This window comes from Emiliania huxleyi, assembly GCF_000372725.1.
Source record: "Emiliania huxleyi CCMP1516 unplaced genomic scaffold EMIHUscaffold_48, whole genome shotgun sequence".
Classification (NCBI taxonomy): Eukaryota; Haptophyta; order Isochrysidales; family Noelaerhabdaceae; genus Emiliania; species Emiliania huxleyi.
The window spans coordinates 641,715-659,582 of NW_005198391.1; the positions used below are offsets into that span (position 1 = coordinate 641,715).

The 17,868-nt window shown below is 65.3% G+C and overlaps 5 protein-coding genes across 5 annotated transcripts; 3 read left to right on the forward strand and 2 right to left on the reverse strand.

Annotated features, from left to right (window-relative positions):
- Positions 1–58: 58 nt before the first annotated feature.
- EMIHUDRAFT_427672 (hypothetical protein) lies at positions 59–3,339 on the forward strand (the record flags this gene model as incomplete). The annotated part of the gene is made up of 7 exons (XM_005767805.1): positions 59–687; positions 773–1,070; positions 1,203–1,340; positions 1,689–1,946; positions 1,967–2,193; positions 2,399–2,828; positions 2,903–3,339. 7 exons carry the CDS (start codon positions 59–61, stop codon positions 3,227–3,229), a joined length of 2,307 nt encoding a protein of 768 aa, XP_005767862.1. The 3' UTR covers positions 3,230–3,339.
- Positions 3,322–3,920, reverse strand: EMIHUDRAFT_211651 (hypothetical protein; the record flags this gene model as incomplete). Its single annotated transcript, XM_005767806.1, has 3 exons — positions 3,322–3,361; positions 3,572–3,647; positions 3,725–3,920. 3 exons carry the CDS (start codon positions 3,918–3,920, stop codon positions 3,322–3,324), a joined length of 312 nt encoding a protein of 103 aa, XP_005767863.1.
- Positions 3,921–10,483: 6,563 nt separating this feature from the next.
- On the forward strand, positions 10,484–12,520 carry EMIHUDRAFT_211653 (hypothetical protein; the record flags this gene model as incomplete). The annotated part of the gene is made up of 1 exon (XM_005767807.1): positions 10,484–12,520. One exon carries the CDS (start codon positions 10,484–10,486, stop codon positions 12,518–12,520), a length of 2,037 nt encoding a protein of 678 aa, XP_005767864.1.
- A 641-nt stretch (positions 12,521–13,161) lies between these two features.
- On the reverse strand, positions 13,162–13,461 carry EMIHUDRAFT_211654 (hypothetical protein; the record flags this gene model as incomplete). Its single annotated transcript, XM_005767808.1, has 1 exon — positions 13,162–13,461. The coding sequence occupies one exon, from the start codon at positions 13,459–13,461 to the stop codon at positions 13,162–13,164; it is 300 nt and encodes a 99-aa protein (XP_005767865.1).
- A 547-nt stretch (positions 13,462–14,008) lies between these two features.
- EMIHUDRAFT_211655 (hypothetical protein) lies at positions 14,009–15,124 on the forward strand (the record flags this gene model as incomplete). The annotated part of the gene is made up of 2 exons (XM_005767809.1): positions 14,009–14,309; positions 15,015–15,124. 2 exons carry the CDS (start codon positions 14,009–14,011, stop codon positions 15,122–15,124), a joined length of 411 nt encoding a protein of 136 aa, XP_005767866.1.
- Between the last annotated feature and the right edge of the window lie 2,744 nt (positions 15,125–17,868).

Consider the following 17,868-nt stretch of genomic DNA (forward strand, 5'->3'; position numbering starts at 1 on the left):
TTTCTTTCCACGGCACCGGTTAGATCGGTGCCGAGCCGCTCACGCTTTCCAGCGACAAATGCAGCAGAAGGCCGGGCCATCTGCCGCTGGAGCGCCGCGAAAGCTCACGATCAAACCGCTTCGCACGGCGCCAAAGTTGCCCGCCAACTTCGAGCAGGCCACCTGGGCCAAGCTGCTGGACGCGGTGCGAGCTGTCCACGGCAAGCGTGCGGTGAACCACAGCCTGGAGGAGCTGTACCGAGGTGTGGAGGACATGTGTGTGCAGCACATGGCGGCGCGGACGTACGATAAGCTGCAGGCAGAGTGCGAGGCCCACGTGGAGGCCTCGATCGAGGCCCTACAGACCCCCGACACGAGCGCCTTCCTCTCGCTCGTGCACGGCTGCTGGTCGGCGCACTGCGAGGAGATGCTCACCCTGCGCTCGATCTTCCTGTACCTCGACCGCACCTACGTCATGCAGAGCGCCGCGCGGCGCTCCCTCTGGGAGATGGGGCTGCACAGCTTCCGCGCGCAGCTGAGCGCGCGGCCCGAGCTGCTCGCCAAGTTGCGCGATGGCGTGCTCGCGAGCATCGAGCGGGAGCGGGGGGGCGACCAGGTGGAGCGGTCGCTGCTGGCGGAGCTGCTGCGCATGCTCTACGACCTCGGGCTCTACCAGCGCCACTTCGAAGAGCAGTTCCTCGCCGCCTCGTCCGCATACTACCTCGCAGAGGGCGCTGCAGAGATGAATGCGCGCGCCCCGCCCGCCGGCCCGCCCCGCCGGCGAGGGCGGAAGGAGCGACCTACGACGGCAACGCCCCCCCCCCCCCCCCCTTCCCCCCCCGGCCCCCTTTCCGAAGGCGCGCGACGTCCCCTCGTACCTCGAGCACGTCGCCTCGCGCCTCTCTCGAGAGGAGGCTCGCGTCGCCCACTACCTGCACGGCTCCTCGCGCAAGCCGCTGATGGCGGCGGTGCGGCAGACGCTGCTCGCGGTGCACGTGCGGCCGCTCCTCGAGCGCGGCTTCGCCGACCTCGTCCAGCACGCGCGCCTCGACGACCTCAGGCGCATGTACTCGCTGTTTGCGCAGGCGAGGGTGCTGCCCTTGCCGCGGCGAGCCGTGCGCGCCCCGCACGCGCCCAGCACGCACGCGGCCAACACGCGGCGGGCACGCGGCCACGGTGGTGTGCATGGCACGTCCACGGCGCCTCCACGGCGCGTGCCGCAGGTGAACGCGCTGCCCGAGCTGCGGCAGGCCTTTGCGGCGCACATCAAGAGCGTGGGCGGTGCGATGGTGAGCGACCAGGAGCGTGAGCGAGGGCTCGTGCAGGAGCGTGGTGGGTGTAGGAGTGGTGGACTGGTGGGGGTAGACTGGTGGGGGTAGCGAGTGGTGGACTTGTGGGGGCAGTAGGAAGCGGCCCTCCGGAGAGGAGAGAGGCCCTCCCCAGACACTGCCCCCCCCCCACCCCACCCCCCGCGCGCAGGAGCTCATCTCTTTCAAGGAGAAGCTCGACACGGTCCTCGCGCAGGCCTTCGCAGGCAACGAGCAGTTTGGCCACTCGCTCAAGGAGCGAGATTACCCGAGATTACCCGAGATTACCCGAGATTACCCGAGATTACCCGAGCAGTCTGGCCACTCGCTCAAGGAGCGCGAGCGGCTCCTCTCACACCTCCGGCAGACCCCCGTCCGCCGAGCCCTGCCCGAGCCGTGTAGGAGTCGTTCGAGCAGTTCATCAACATCCGCCAGAACCGGCCCGCGGAGCTGGTGGCGCGGTTTCTCGACTCGAAGCTGCGCGCGGGCAACAAGGGGAGCAGCGAGGGCGAGCTCGAGGAAGTGCTGGACAAGGCGATGACCCTCTTCCGCTACATCGACGGCAAGGACCTGTTCGAGGCCTTCTACAAGAAGGCCTCCGCACCGCCTGCCTCCTCTCCGCGACGCGCGCGCGACGGCTGCGCGACACGCCCGCCGCCCGTGTCCAGGACCTCTCCAAGCGGCTGCTCTTCGACAAGTCGGCCTCGATCGACACGGAGAAGGCGATGATCTCCAAGCTCAAGGCGGAGTGCGGCTCCGCCTTCACCTCCAAGCTCGAGGGCATGTTCAAGGACATCGACCTCTCGCAGGACGTGATGGCATCCTTCCGCACCTCGCCGCAGGCCGCAAAGGTCTCCCCCAGCCTCGAGCTGTCGGTGCACGTGCTCACGCAGGGCTACTGGCCGACGTGACCTCCCCTTCCCCCTCTGCCTTCCTCCCACGCTCCACGCCTCCACGCCTCCCCCCTCCCCGCGAGCTCCGCCAGCGCGCCCACCACGACCGCGCCAAAGAGGAGCAGCGAGATTACCCGAGATTACCCGAGATTACCCGAGATCACCACCGCCGCGCCAGAGAGGAGCCGCCCTTCCCAAGCCGCCCTCCCCTCCCTGCAGGTACCCTCCCGTCGAGCTCAAGCTGCCGGGCGAGATCCTCGAGCTGCAGGAGATCTTCTCCACCTACTATATGTCCAAGCACAACGGCCGGCGGCTGCAGTGGCACCCGTGCCTCGGCCACTGCACGCTCAAGGCCAACTTCCCGCTCGGCAAGAAGGAGATCTCGGTCTCACTGCTGCAGACGATCGTGCTGCTGCTCTTCAACGACGGCGACGGCCTCTCGTACGCGCACGTGCTGCAGGCCACCGGCATCGAGGACCGCGAGCTCAAGGTGACGCTGCAGTCGCTCGCCTGCGGCAAGGTGCGCGTGCTGCGCAAGGAGCCGAAGGGGCGCGAGGTGGACGGGTCGGACCGCTTCTTCCTCGACGCGTCCTTCAAGCACCCCCTCTTCCGCATCAAGATCAACTCGATCCAGACACGAGAGAGCGAGGTGCGCCCCTTGCGACGGCGCGCACGTCTGCGCGGTCGCCGTGCGTGCGCAGTCGGGGCTATGCTCTCAAATAGGCGGAGAACGAGCAGACGAGTGAGCGCGTCTTCCAGGATCGGCAGTACCAGATCGATGCGGCCATCGTGCGCGTGATGAAGGCGAGAAAGACGCTCTCGCACTCGCTCCTCATGTCGGAGCTCTTTCAGCAGGGGCCCCCCCCCCCCCCTCGCCCCCTTCTTCCCCGCCCTCCACCCCCTCGGCTCACCTCGCGCCGCCTCCCGCGTGGTCAGCTCAAGTTCCCGCTGAAGCCGCCCGACCTGAAGAAGCGGATAGAGTCGTTGATAGACCGCGAATACCTCGAGCGGGACCCAAAGTCGGCATCAACCTACATTTATCTGGCCTGAGCCGGGATCCAAACGCACTTAGTACCACCACCGCCGCTCCGCTGCTTGTCGGTTCGTCGCTTGTTGCACGGCGGTGTGCCCCTTTTTGGCGCTTAAATCCGTGAGTTTTCGTCTGAGCAGTTTACGAATACCCTGGTCGGCTACGGGGTGTGGAGGGTGAGTTGAACAGGGGTTGTGCGCCAAGCCCTCCTGCTCGGCTCCAGCCGGTAGACAAGTCTTGTCATCAACAGAGTAGATGGATCTGACCTCGGGGCCGATGTGACCAAGCGCTGGTAGCGTGGTTTGACCTCTCACCCATGGTCTCACAGTGTGCCGGCAGTCGCCGAGCAGTGTCGCTCACACAAGCCGCAGCACAAGTGACTGAGGGCCAGTGAGGGCGAGCCCATCGCTGTCACAGCTGTGACAGCCGCACAGTAGGCTGTGTCAGCTGTGCAGAGTGTGTGAGCAGCAGAGGAGCTGCTCTCCAGGCTTCTGTCGCAAAGAGCTGCATGCCACCGAAAGCGCTGTCGAGGTTCGCCGAGCGCGGCGCAGGTTGGAGGAAGCCGTCACCGACGAGCGCGTTGGACTTTTCACTCCGGACAAAGACGGGCACACAGCGGACGGTGCGGGGCGTGTGCCCGTCATAGCGGCGAGGCGCGGGACCGTCTGTGGCGAAGTGGGTCGCGTCCTCCGATTTTGTTGAACCCAGCATCCACACCCTTTACACCCGGGTAATGAGTACTGACTAATGTGAAACAAACACACGGGCGTGACGGCCCAACAAACTCAAACACACGCACATATACACACATGGCTCATGGGACGCCATATCGCTCTCGGCACTCGGGCCCACATCCCGCCACACCCGCGCCGCCCCTGCGCGCGCGCCCGCCCCGGCCCCGGGAGAAAGGGGAGGGTTTTGGCAGTTATTATTAGGACGGCGACAGACGAGATGCTACCTCGCACTCCACATGTGCGAGAGAACGCAGAGAGAGAATCAAAGGCGACCGGCCCACAAGTCCACCCGGCTCATGTGCGCCCCGAGCTGGCCATCTACCGCACTGTTTATTATCCGCGAAAACTCCGCCCGTGACGAAAACACGACCAACGCACCGCGACCGGGCGCCTGCCCGAGAACGCGAGTTCGAAACCGTAGGAGGCATCTAGAGCAAAATTGAGCCCGCTCAGGTGTGAAAAAAAGATAAGGGTCAACTCGTCGATTTCGAACCGGAGGCCACTCGATCGACGAGGGGTTACCGGCCGTCGTCAGCAGAGAATAGGTGTTGGCCGGCCGGGAAGCGTTCGAGCGGCGGCGCATACCCGTAGCACATTACCGAGGGAACACACACACATACCGACGCCCGAAGTGCCAAGAAGGACGTCATCAGTACGAAACCTGAGAAGGCCATGGGCGCCGAGAGAACATTCCCTCGAGAAGACAAAGAAAAAAGCCGTCGCACCCCCTCCTTGCGCAGTGTCCCCCGCTATGTGTCGCCGTAATCGGGGCACGCTATCCTGTGCAGTCAGGGCAAGCGGGGGCGGGGGGCACTCCCCGCCTGGTCTGATACTGGGGTGTGACTGTCTCCCCAGTCTCGGAGAGGGGGGCGCAAGAGAAGATAAGAATATTTGATTATTATCCGCGAAACCCAAAATCAATGCTGAAAACATGCATATGCAAACACGGTACGTACGGTGTGTATTCGACTCTCGAAGCTAGACGCGACTTGAACCAGCTTTCCCGGACGGCGCGCAGAGGGTGCAACGGAAGCATTCATGTCAGTCGGTAGAAGCTGAAGCCGGCTTGGGCTCTACTCCCGGCCTCGGAGCTGCCACCCATGCAGATTCTAGAACCAGTAGGAAGGTAGGAAAAGACGACGCACCCATCGCGGGCGCGGCAGGCAGCAGCGCACTCTTCCAAGCTGTTGACCTTCTTCTTGAAGAGGCGGCCGTCGGAGCCGACCTTGGTGTCTGAGTGGAGCAGCACCCCCGCCGAGGACGGCAGCGGGGCGAGCAGAAGCGGGGCAGATGGTGGTGGCGTTGAGAGTGGTGGCGTTGAGGGTGGTGTCACTGCCAGGCCTAGCCGGAAGAAGAGGAAGTCGTCGTGGGGAGCGGTACCCGTCAGAGAGCTGCCGCCCATGCAGAGAGTTGCGCCGGATTTGTAGGAGAAAACGACGCACGTATCACGGGCGCGACATTCAGCAGCGCAGAGCTCGAGGGTGGCCACTCGCTTCTTGAAGAGTCGGGCGGCGGGGGCAACCTTCATGTCCCGATGGAGCAGCAGGGGGGCAAATTGCAGCGGCGCCCGTGCCGGCGCCTGCAGCGGCGGCATGGCTGGAGGCGTGGGCGATGAGTATGGTAGCAGCGGCTCTTTAGCGAGCTTAATGAGCGCCTCGCCCATGGCTTGACCAATGCGCAGGTAGCTCTCCGCATTGTCATACCAGTGGTGCAGCGCTATAGACGGGGAGTCGCCGGGCAGCCGCAGATATTGGCGAGTCGGGACGTAGGTGGCGAGGGGCGTCGCGACCGCTGCGGCCGCCTGAGCTTCCGCAAGCGCCCTCCGCTCAGTATCGTTGTAGCCAACGCCCGTCTCCCCGATTATGACTGGCACGTCGCCAATGGCTCTGCGGACGTCCACGATCAACTGCTCGAGCAGAGGTTGGTACACGTCGCTGCAGCAGAGGTCACTCCATCCTTGAAACCAGAGAAAGCCCTCAAGCCGCGGGGCCAGGCCAACGAGACCTGAAAAGGTTTCGTTTGCCCGCGCGACAGCGTCGCGGTAGCCAGCGATCATCTCGTTGTAGAAGGCTCCCGTCTCACCGCCGACGCCGGGCGGGCGAAAATCTGTGCGTAGGCTCTTGCCCCCCCATGCCGTTTTGACCACCAGCACCGGCTCGTCGTAGGCGTCGGCGAGCACGCGGCCCAGCTCGAGCTCTGGACCGAAGCTCTCATGGTCTGCCCCAAAGCCCACACCCAGTTTTCCAATGCGGGGAGGCAGCTCCGCCCACTCGGGATTCGAGCGATGGTCCCACACGAAGGCATCCTCTCTCACCGGCCAGCCCCATTCGACACTTCGAGCCCAGTGTGCGAATTCGCTACCTGGGCGCGTGGTTGTGGCGACCAGATCCCCGGTGCGGTTGTCGCGGCTAGTGATTCGCCCATATCCCTCGGCATTACTCTGTCCCGCCAAAAGGTAGACTCGTAGCGTGGTGCCCAAGGGGAACGAGGGCCGAGGCGGCGGCATCGGCGGGGCCGGGGGCGGTGGCATAGCCGGAGCAGAAGACAGGCAAAAGTCGCCCACATAAGCTCTCCCCGCCTCCCAGCAACTCTGACTGCAATATCGGTGCTCTCTCCACACTGGGCTCTGGACGCAATATTTCCGGATCCCAAAGTGCCAAGTGCTGCAGGAAAACCCACGATTCCGCATGTAGCTGCTCGGCTCGTCGGTGCAGCTGGAGGCATTCTGCGGCACTGGCACGGTCAAGGCGCAATCATCGCCGTCATAGCCGTTGCCACCAACCCAGCAACTCCGACTGCAATAGCGTTCGGCTCGCCAGAGGGCATCTTGGTTGCAGAGGGTGCGTATGCCAAACTGCCAAGAGCTGCACTCCAGGCTCTGCCGTCGCATATAGTCGCTCGGTTCATCTGTACACACAGACATTACCGGGATCACTGGTGGCGATTGTGGCGGCGACGACGGCGGTGTTGGGCTAGGTGGCAGGGTTGGTGGCGGTGAAAGTGGACCCGGTGGTGGCGGTGGCGGCGGAGTAGGCGGCGGGCGCACTGGCGGAGGTGAGGTCGGTGGGGAAGGCGCTGACGGCAGCGGAGATGGCGGTGGTGAGGGCGGCATTGAGGGTGGCGGTGAGGGTGGCGGCGAGGTTGGCGGCGAAGGCGGGGGCGAGGGCGAGGGCGATGTGGATGGTTCCAGCGAGGGCGGCGCCGACGGCAGCGGAGAGGGCGGCATGGACGGTGGCAGCGAGGGCGGCGTGGACGGTGCCGGAGAGGGCGGCGTGGACGGTGGTAGCGAGGGCGGCTTGGATGGTGGCAGCGAGGGCGGCGCCGACGGCAGCGGAGAGGGCGGCGTGGACGGTGGTAGCGAGGGCGGCGCTGACGGCGGCGGAGAGAGCGGCGGTACCGACGGTGGTGGCGGCGGTGCTTGCGGTGTCGGGCTTGGAGGTGGCAGTGGCGGGCCTACACCCGGGCTACAATCACCGCATTGGACGACAAACTCGACCGCCGCCACTCTGTGGCAGGCGGCGGCCTCGCTCAGCAAGCCACCGGCGTGCGTTCGCAACCACGTGATCCGCGCTCCACAGGTGTAAGCACCAGCCATGCGCTGCCACGTCGCCTCGGTGCACGTGCTCGTCTCGCATAGGGTGGGAGGCGGAGGTGGGGGCGGCTGTGATGGTGGCGAGGGCAATAGCGGCGGCCACGAAGGCGAGGGTGGCGAAGGCGCTGGCGGTGAGGGTGGCGAAGGTGACGGCGGGAGCGGATCGGATGGAGGTGGCAGAGGCGGCAGTGAGGACAGAGGCGTTGGGCTCGGTGGAAAGAGCGGGTTCGGCGGTTGCCAAGGTGTTGGCGGCGGCAACGGCCACGGCGGTAGAGGCTGCGGGGAGAGCGGGATGGGTAGGGGGGAGAGCGTCGGTGATAATGTGGGGATCGACGACGATGGTGGTTGTGGCACCTCCGGTGATGGCTCTGGCAACGGCTCCAGCGATGGATTCGGCGCCGGTAGGACCATCTCGAGGGGCTCAGGCACGTTTGATGGGGGAAGTGCGAGCGCTGGTGGCGACGGCGGCGGCAGCTGCGGAGTCGGTGGTGAAGGACATGCACCATCACGCATGGCGACACAGGCGCCTTCACGGCACACCCCGCGCTCAGACGCCGAGTGCACGCAGGGCGTTCCGTCGGGCATCCAATTGAGCGCACGGTCTTCAAATGCGAACAGCTGCTGCTCGCATCTGCCATCGGATCGCAGGCAACGAACGAGGCAAGGTAAATCGTTCCAGATTGGGCAAACGGTGGTATCGACCTCCATTCCAAGTGCAGTACAAATGCTGCTTTGCTCGCAGATGCCGCTCTGGCAGAAGCCTCGACCATTGTCGCCGCACCTGGTTGTCGTCGGCGCGCCATTGTCGCATGCACTACCCGTGAAACAGTTTGTGCCGCAGCCACTGCCGCATTCTGCGACTCGCCTACACCCACTGCAGCACTCGGATGCCTCATCGCACTCCTCGCCAAGCTCCCAGTCCACCACACCGTTGCCGCAACCCACCTCGCATGCGCTCGCCCCGGCACCACCTTCACCGAGAGGCTCTCGGCACACCCAGCCACATTCAACTGTGCAGTCCGTGTCGCAGCCGTCGCCCCGACTGGTGCCTCCATCGTCGCATGCCTCGCCAGCCTCAACGACCCCGTTGCCGCAACTGCTTTGGACGGGGCTCAGGCATCCCGCAGTCGGAGCGCCTCCATAGAGAAAATTGCAAATGTCCAAGTTGTCGTGGAGGGCGCGCTCGTCATTGTAAGCCATCAGCCCGCCCGCGTCGAAGGTGTGCAGGCCACCAAAATTGTGGCCCACCTCGTGTGCAAAGGTGCGCCAGAGGGACTCGCCGTTGGACGACACTGCGACCGAGCCGTAGCAAATCGAGTCGTCCGCGCCGCACACTCCAGAGTGCGACTCGGTAGCGCAGTTTCCATTCTCGACGACGCCAAAGTAGCCCATGGACAGGCAGGCATCAAACTGCTCTTCACTGCTCAGACCCGAAGCGAGCGGCCGCACGCCGCTATCTGAGAAGACGGATGCCTCTCCCTCCCCCTCACAGACCGCTCCCACCCATGCTATGCCGTCCACCCCGGGCGCAGGGAAGCAGTCGGTGAAGAGATGCCACAGGTCCTCGGAGGCGCTGCGCTGCGAGGCGAAGTGCGCTAGCCGGCCTAGCGCCACCTCGATGCCTCGGAGATAGACCGTCGCTCCATGACCCCTGAAGGTTGCCCCGTTGTACAAGGGGCACGAGCGCGTCGTCGGCCCGTCTACAGGTGTGGCATTGGCCAAATCGCTTACGCCGCCACCACCGTGACCAAGCACCACGGTCTTCACGACAAGCCGGACTCCTAGCTGGTCCTCGAAGATGGCGTTGGCCCGAGAGATGCATTCAGCAGCAGCAGTGAGCGCTGCGGCGCGTCCGCCGTACACGCTCACAAAGCCGCGGTCGAGCACGAGCCCCATGGTAACCTCGGAGAGGCTCGGCGCGGCGGGGCAGCCAGTCAGGCGACCATACGGCGGCACGTCGCTGTTCAGTGACAGCGAAGGGTAGCTGGCTCCGGCTTCGCGAACGCGAAGGAGCATGTCGCCTTCGCGGATCCTGCTGGAGCTTCCGAGCCGTCGGCGCGGTGCGACGGGATGGCGGAAGCTCCTCCAAGCCGCAGCGCGAGGCCGCAACACGCTGGAGCTGGCAGAGAGGCGAGTCAGGCTCTGCCTTAGGGAGGCGGGCACGGCAACTCCATCGAGCGGGATGGTGACAGAGAGGCTGTGAAGGACGCCGGCGAGGTCTATGGCCATGTCAAGCAAACATTTCGCCCGCGAGCAATTGTGGAGCGTCGCACTGGCCCACCCACCAACCAGACGTGCCCGAAAGACATTCAGCGTGGGAGGAGCGCCGTCGCTTTGGCCATCTCGAATAACTGCGTCCCTCACAAACAGGTTGTCGTCTCGCGCAAGCTGGATGATCTGGCGGCCCGATGCTGAATACAAGTTGATACTCAGGAGAGAGGAGTTCGCCAAGGCTGAGATGGCGAGGACGGAGAGGAGACCGCTCGCATTCCCCCACTCCATTGGCGCATGCCCGTTGACCCGAATGTGCCACGTCTCTCTGCCAACGGGGGGTCGCTTGGACCCGGTTCGTGTGGCCACGGCTCTCACACGCTCCGTCCACCTATGATGGTGGCGCGAACCCGTGAGGATGACGTTTCCTTAGTTTTGCAAGGGGCAAAAAATAAGAACGATGGGTCTTCTGTGAATTTGAAAGAACGTGCAATCGGAGGGCGACAAGCGCATCGGAGACGAGCCCGGTCGAAGGCGTAGTTCTTTTTAGCGTAGAGTGCGCGCGCGCGACCCGTGCGTTTTAAATTCTTTTTCGTGGTGTACCTGTGTTAGTGCCAGTGCGCGCCAGTCCCGTGCCCAGTGTCGTGTCAGGGATCTTTGTAATTCTTTTTAGCGTGTCAATGTGCTCAACCCGAGGGAAGGCGCCTAAATACCTTGGCCCGGCGGCTCGGTGCTCCATGCGCTCGCTCGCGTTCGCGCTGGCCCTCGCCGCTGTTCCAGCCTCGGCGTGGGTCCTCACCGGCGGCGGGTCGTCTACCGCTGGCTGCGACGCGAAGGGCGACATCGACAGCTTGTACGACAGGATTGTCCTCTGGCCGCTGTCGGAGCCCGACCCGCCAGAAGAGGTCACAACAAAAGGCCTCAACGGTGGGCTAACCTATGCGATCCACCCGCAGTTCTGCGAGCGGATGCTTCCGCGCTTTCCGGAGGAGGACTTTGAGTCGATCGAGAACATCTTTGGCTTCTCGTTTCTCGACTGCGACCGCATCCGCAAGGCGGTCGCCGAGGCCTTCAACACCTGGGCGATCAATCACAAGTACCTCCACTTTGAGGACGTCACCGCAGCGTGCTGGAAGAGCTGGGAGGCTGCTGGATCACCAAGCTGTGAGAGCTCGCCTAAAGACGCAACATGGCAGGACGTCCTGCCTAAAGACGCAACATGCGAGTGCCCGAACGCCGAGCTCCTGATCACAACGAACGACTTGTGGACAGCGGACAGAGATGACCCATCGATCAGCCAAGGCGATTATGCGGCCTTTGTCATAAACGGCAAGCTGGGTCTAGACTCGGCGGGTGAAACACCCTTGAAGACGCGCTTGACGTCGGGCGCGGTTATTCCTGGGTCCCAACGCGGGCTGCAGCGCTCGGAGATGACGGTCAGCACCGAGCTCTGCTGGTACCTCGATACCACCTTCTGCTACCAGTTCCACTCGATGAACGACGCCGGGTGGGACGTCGTCCTCTTCATGCGCATTGTCGTCACCGTCGTCTCCATCGCGTGCGCCGGCATCTTTTGCACCATCCTCACAGCCGGCCTCCGGAACGCGCTGTGCCCGTCGCAGGGGACGCGCGCGGAGTCATCTGTCAAGAAGGTCTTTGGCCGGCGCACCGATGCTGTCCTCCTCTTCCTCGCGCGTACGCCGCTCTTCTGCCTCCTCTTCTCGCTCTTCTGGCTGATTGCTGCGCCCGTCTTCTACTTCACCATCTTCCTCCCCTGCTGGGACTGCTACGACTTCAAGGCGACCCTCGCGCACGAGGTTGGGCACGTGCTTGGCTTCGACCACCCGGACGAGACCGACTGCGGCGGCGATTGCGTCCTTAGCGCACGCAACCTGCAAACCAAGGCGGAAATCGTCATGGGCGATAGCGCGTGCAATATGCCCCTCAGTGAAACCACCATCGAGTGGATTCCGAACTCGGACAGAAAGGACTGCTCGAACCTCCCAGACGGAGACCCGCACGACTCGATCATGTTTTCGGTGACCAAGCACCGATCCCGCACCTGCCTCACCGCCGACGACCTCGAGGGCCTCAACTTTTTGTACCCTCTCTGCGGCGACGAGGCCTTGACCGAGCCGGAGTGCCTCGAGTCGCTCGAGCTCTCGGGGTACCTTCGCTTCACGCTCGCCATCGGCATGCCCTACGCGCTCTCCACGATCATTCTCTGCCTGCTGCAGTGCTGCGTCTCGGCGTACATGAGGCGCCGCACTCGACACTACGAGCAGGCCGTCTCCAGGCTGCGACGCGACAAGTCCGACATGCGGCGGGAGAACGCGAAGCTCAAGCTGCGGCTGTCCCAGATCGAGACGGGCGAGGAGCCCGCCCCGCGACACAAGATCTTCGGCGCCTTTGGGAGGAGCTCGCGCTCCATCATCAGTTCCCTCTTCACGCCGCGCCGCGCGCACACCCCAAACGCGTCGCCCTCCAAGCAAGAGCCGGTCGCAAGCACCCCCCTCGACAGCCCGACTGGCGAGGTGGACGCCGAGGACCTTGAGCGCATGTCGATGGTGCGCGAGTCGGTCAGCGAGGCACACGCTCGCTTCTCGACCGCCTCGCAGGATGTGTCGGCGCGCAGCAGCACGCGCCGCAGCTTCTCAGGCATGCCCTCGAGTGATAGCGGACTTCGCGTGGACGGGACGCCTCGCGGCGGCTCCGACTCGCCGGCTCTGCAAGCGATCGCGATCGATGCCTCGCCCTGGCTGGCCAAGGACTAGCATCGCTGGCGCCAATCCGACCCCCGTGCCGCCGAGATAAGCTCCCCACGCATGCGCCCTCACGGGCGCGGTGGGCAGGCGCCACGAGGCCGGCCGTTCGTGAGAGGTGTGCGGTGAGCTCCGCGGACCGCCCCCCCGCGTGCGCGCCGGTGCGTGTGAGGGGTGTGCGGCGGCGTGTCCGCGGCGGTGCACACACTGACACACGTCCACGACATAGATATCGGCGCGCGTACAAAAGGATTTATGCTGCCGGTGTGGCGGATTCAGAGAGTGAGTACCAATGTATTTAGTAGTATACGTACGTATGGGCGTGCACATTACGCATACGGTGTCGTGCAGGGCGCACCCCGAGAGGCCTGATCTCGGACGCCGGCGCACCGCAGGGCACGTGCACGTGCAGATAGAGGGGAGCACCAGCTATGTGTGCGCATGCTCGTGACACAGGACGTGACGAAGACGTCTGCACTTGTACACACGGATCGCAACGTTCGGCCCCGGGGGGTCATGCAACACAGATGCGGACGCCGCACCAAGCAGTTGGGGGCTACGGTAAGGCAAGTATGAGGAGGGGCGGAGCGCGCGTGGCCGCAGCGCGGCCGCTCGGGAGCGGTTCAAGAGGGGCCAGTCAGTCGGGAAAGTTCTCAGCCCGAGCACTCAGCCAGGGAGTCGTGCGAGACCGAGTGCGATAGGAGCGACGACCGGGTCCGGGAGGCGGGTTCCCAGTTGCTCAGGCGCGGGCGCAGGACCCGCTGCGACGCGAGGTGACCAGCGGCAGTCGAGCTTGCCGCCGGCGCCGAAGCTGGAGCAGGCACCAGATCAGGCAACGGCCCATCCATCCGCCACGCCAGTCGGTGCTCTCGCAGCGGCGCAGGCGGAGGCTTGTGAGCTAGCCGGGTCTGGGGCGGCGTGGAGCACTCGCTCAGGATCGTGTCGCCGAGCATTGCGCGCTGGTCCACTGTGAGCACTCCAAGCTCAGCGCCAGGAAACTCCGTCCGGGCCCGGCCCAACCCGGTTTGGGTCCGTGGAACGTCGCCGGAATCGCCGGGACGCGGCAAAAGCCGGTAGATGACATTACCGCGATCAGGAGGCTTGGCGAAGCTTGGAAAGTTCTCTCGGGGGGAAGGGGGGGGGGGGGGGGGGCTCTTGAGTTCCCTGCGGGGAGGGTTCTCTTTAAACGGTGGCGCGTGCTTTCTCTCTTTTGTTCGTCTTGCCACATGATTGATGAAGAGAGAGGTTTTATTTTTCCAGTGTGGCTCGTACTACTTTTTACCTACCATTCAGATCTAGAGAGTCGTGATTTCTCTCCAGATCTATTACAGAGCTGACATGTGGATGGAGAGTTGAGAGAGAGATTTTTAGCAATACCTTAAAGAGAGGTTACAGGCGGGTAAGGTCCGTTAGCGTGAGATCGGCGGGAGCGGCGCACGTTTCGAATTCGGCGGGCGTTTCGAATTTGTCGACGACCGTTTCAGGTCTCTGCGCTCCCGTATGAGCGAGGCTGCCGACGCTGCCATGATTGAGGCTGCCGACGCCGACGGGCGGCTGCGCGACGACCCGCTGACGGACTGCCCCGTGGACGCGGCAGCGGCGGCAGAGCGAGAGAGATCGGCGAAGGCGGCCAAGCTTGCTGCGCAGACCGCCAACGCGATGGTCGCCGTGCAGGGGCAGCTCAAGTTGCGGGGACAGGCAGCGGACAAGGCCGCGCACGACGCCAACGCGGAGGCGGGAGCGCCGGTGAAAGCGTCGTCTATGATGGTCGAACAATACCAAACAACTCTAACACTCACACGTCATTTGGGGCCTGGACTGTTCACGCGCGCGCGAGACCCGAGACGTGCAGACAGGGTTGCCAGGTGAGAGCGAATGGCGCGGTTCACGCCTCGCACACAACAGAGAGAGAGATGCGCTCTGCATGGTGGGACATAAAAGAAAGCCAATACCAAACAACTCTAACACTCACACGTCATTTGGGGCCTGGAGCCCTGTTCACGCGCGCGCGAGACGTGCAGACAGGGTTGCCAGGTGAGAGCGAATGGCGCGGTTCACGCCTCGCACAACAGAGAGAGAGATGCGCTCTGCATGGTGGGACATAAAAGAAAGCGAGTACTTGGGCGAGTAGGCCGTGCGGTCAACGCTGCCGCGCGCGGCTTTGCGCGCGAGGCGGCGCAGCTTGAGAACGGCGGTGGGCGAGAAGCCGCCGCCGAACGTCTCGTGGAGCAGCAGGTTGAAGTTGTTGCGCTTGACAAAGATCGCGTCGTGGTAGAAACCGCGATGCGCCTTGACGTAGCCGTGGCCGTTCTTGTGGTCGAAGGGTTGGCCGGGTTGCCCGCGCGCCTTGCAGCCCATGTTTAGGCGGCGGGCCTTCTCTTCGGTGTTGCCGAAGGCGTAGGAGTGCAATACCAAACAAATCTATTGTTTGAGAGTTGTGGAATTGCAAAGGCAAAACGGAGACGCCAAGAGGAGAGAGAGTGTTGTTTGTCCAAGAGGTCAGTAGGGCAGCTAATAAAACGCAAAAAAACGAGGAAAAAAGAGATCACAGCCGTGAGGAAGAACGCTGAAAAACGAAAGACGAAGCCGGATCGTTTTCTTCCAGGGCTGGGTTAGGCGCAGTCGTCGCGGCGGTCTTCCCGCGCATGCACATGCCTGCGGCTGTCGCCTTGGCCGCCGTTTCTGAATACAGCGAGACTGGCGACACAGTCTCTGCCGCTGAGGGTTCCATCCTCAGTTCGCGTGCGCTTCTGCGTGCGCTCCGCCGCCTGCTGCCGCGCTGGCTGGGCGGTGGAGAGGACAGCGCTGTTGGCGCCGCCTTCGTGCTCGACCTGACGGACCGGCAGGCGGCGCAGGCCATCTTCGAGGAGGGAAGCGGGTCGCTCCTCACGGATGGCTCGCGCTCCTGCATGGAGACCTCTCACCTGGAGTACAACGAGACGCTGCACGGGCTGCCAGGCGGCCAGCGTGGTCTGCTGCTGAGGATGGATGACGAGGGTATCGAGTGCGGGAACGGCGCGGCCGTGGCGACAGGCCACCTGTCCTCTTGGGATAAGTACAGCTACGGTGACTTCACCTGGGTGGCGCGGGTCGCCCACGCGCCTGGCGGAGGACCGCCGGCGCCAAACGCGTTCGCCTGCCTCGCGGTCTTCGTCCACGGGGCTCTGCCGCACAATGAGATTGCATGGCGCGCGCACGGCCGCACCGCCACACCGTCTCTCTGCGACGTCGCGTCCCCCTCTCCGACACTCACATGCGCCTCGCTGCTCTCTCGCCAGCCTCTCCAGCCTCTCCCCTCCCCGCCTCCCCGCCTCCCCGCCTCCCCGCCCGCACCCTCCGCCGGCCGCGGCAGGTGCTTCCCGTCCGGGAAAGGCGGGGCGGAGGTGCACATGGCCTACTGGTACGACGACAAGATGCACCGCCAGGTCAGGCGCGTCCACGCCGACCTGGGCGCCAGCTACCACATCTACGCTCTCCGCTGGAGGCCGGAGGGCATCGACTGGGTGAGACACGCCCTCCCGCGCCCGAAGGGCGCAGTCGCAGCCGCCGACCGACCTACCGGCGCCGGGCCGGCAGCGCGCTCCACGCAGCCGCACTCCCGCCCACGCCGCCGCGCCCCTCCCCCTCCCCCTCCTCTCAGGTGGTTGACAACCAGCTCGTCCACTCCGTCCGAGGCACGGCCGGGGTGGACGTGCCGTGGGAGCCAATGTCGATCAAGGCGCGACGCTCCCCCTCCCCCTCCCCTCCTCCGCCTCCCAAGAGCCCGAGTGCCGGTACTGCAGCGCCACCGCAAGCCTTCGTGACGGAGCCCCCTGCGCTGGGCAGGTCATCCTTCGACCCAACGATACGCCCTCTAAGTTCCGCGGCCCTGCGGAGCTCGGGCTGCGGTACGTCTCCTTCACCCCGTGGCATCCCGGAGCCGTCCTCCCGGCGCCTGCTGCGACCGAGCGGACGCCCGCAATCGCAAGCCCCACTCTGCGCGTCAATGCCACTGCCGGCTCTCCGCCGCCGCCGCCGCCGCCGCCGCCGCCGCCGCCGCCGCCGCCGCCGCCTCGTCCGGTGGCGGCGCCTCTGCCTCCGCCTCTTGGTCTGCCACCGCCGCCCTCGCCACGCCCGCCCTTTATCGTCGCGACGCACAGCGGTCGCGCCTCATATTGGCAGCCTCGCGCCCCGCCGCCATTGCCGCCACTGCCGCCTCCTCTGCCGCCGCCGCGGCCACCGCCGCCGCCGCTGCCATCGCCCGGAGCAGAGCTGTCAGGGCCAGCGGCGGTGAGCCCAGGAGCTGGACGGCTCTCTGCTAGCACAGCGGCTCGCTCTGACCGCGTCCTCCCTCTCGGCCTAGGCGCCGCCGCCCTTCGCTCTGCCGCCGCCCGAGCTGGCTCCGGGCGGCGGCTTCCTCTCGCTCGACCCCGTCGGCCTTCCCTTCGACTTCCCAGCCTACCCGGAGCCCAAGCTGGAGAGGCTTGCGAATCTCTCCGACGCGCAGCTCTTCGGCGTCGGCTTCGCCTCCCTCCTCCTCTGCGCCGGGCTCGCATGTTGCCTAGTCCGATTCGTTTTGTCGGCTTGCGACGCAGACGACGACAGCGACCGGCGCAAGCGGCGGCGGCGCAAGCGCTGGCGGCGGCTGCGCAGCCAGCGGGGTGACTTGGGCGGCGCGTACGCAGGGGCCTTCACGGAGGAGGAGATCGAGGCTCTGGACGCCTATGACGAGTACGGCGGCGACTGGCGCGAGGCTGGTGGCCGCGTCGCGCCAGATTCTCTCCACGCCGAACAATCCGTCGACTCGGCGCTGTCGCTGGGGGCCGAAGGCGCGCACCGAGCCCTCGCCTGCAGCCCTTCTCTCTCCCCCCTCTCACGCCTGTTACCCGCGCGGCGTGGCCAGGCGGGCCCTACGTCAGGGTCGAGTTTGGCGGGTATGGCATGGAGGGCGTCGCGCTGCAGCTCCCGCCGGCGGTGCGAGCCCCCGTGTGGCCGCGGCCACGCCTCCGGCTGCGCGCCCGACGCGTGTGCTCTCTCCCTGCTCCCTCTCAGGCGCGCGTTTCGCTCAGCGGGCTCCGCGCCTTTTTGCTCGAGCGCGGGCGGATGCTAGGCCGGCTCGAGGCGCGTCCGCCGCCCGCCCCCGGCCACGTCTCGCCGCGCGTTCGTGCAGCATGGCCTTCGCACTCCCAAACGGCGTCTGCCCCTCTGGCGCAGGCGGCGCATCCCGACGACCTCGACATCGCTTTGGGCAGCCATCTGAGCGGCCCCTTTGAGCCGCTGCGCTCCGTCTCCAAGCTGAGCGGCGCGGTGGTCCTGCGCGTCACAGCGAGCGAGCGGCGCGAGACGGCGGCGACGCGCAGGGACGAGTCGAGAGGGAGGAG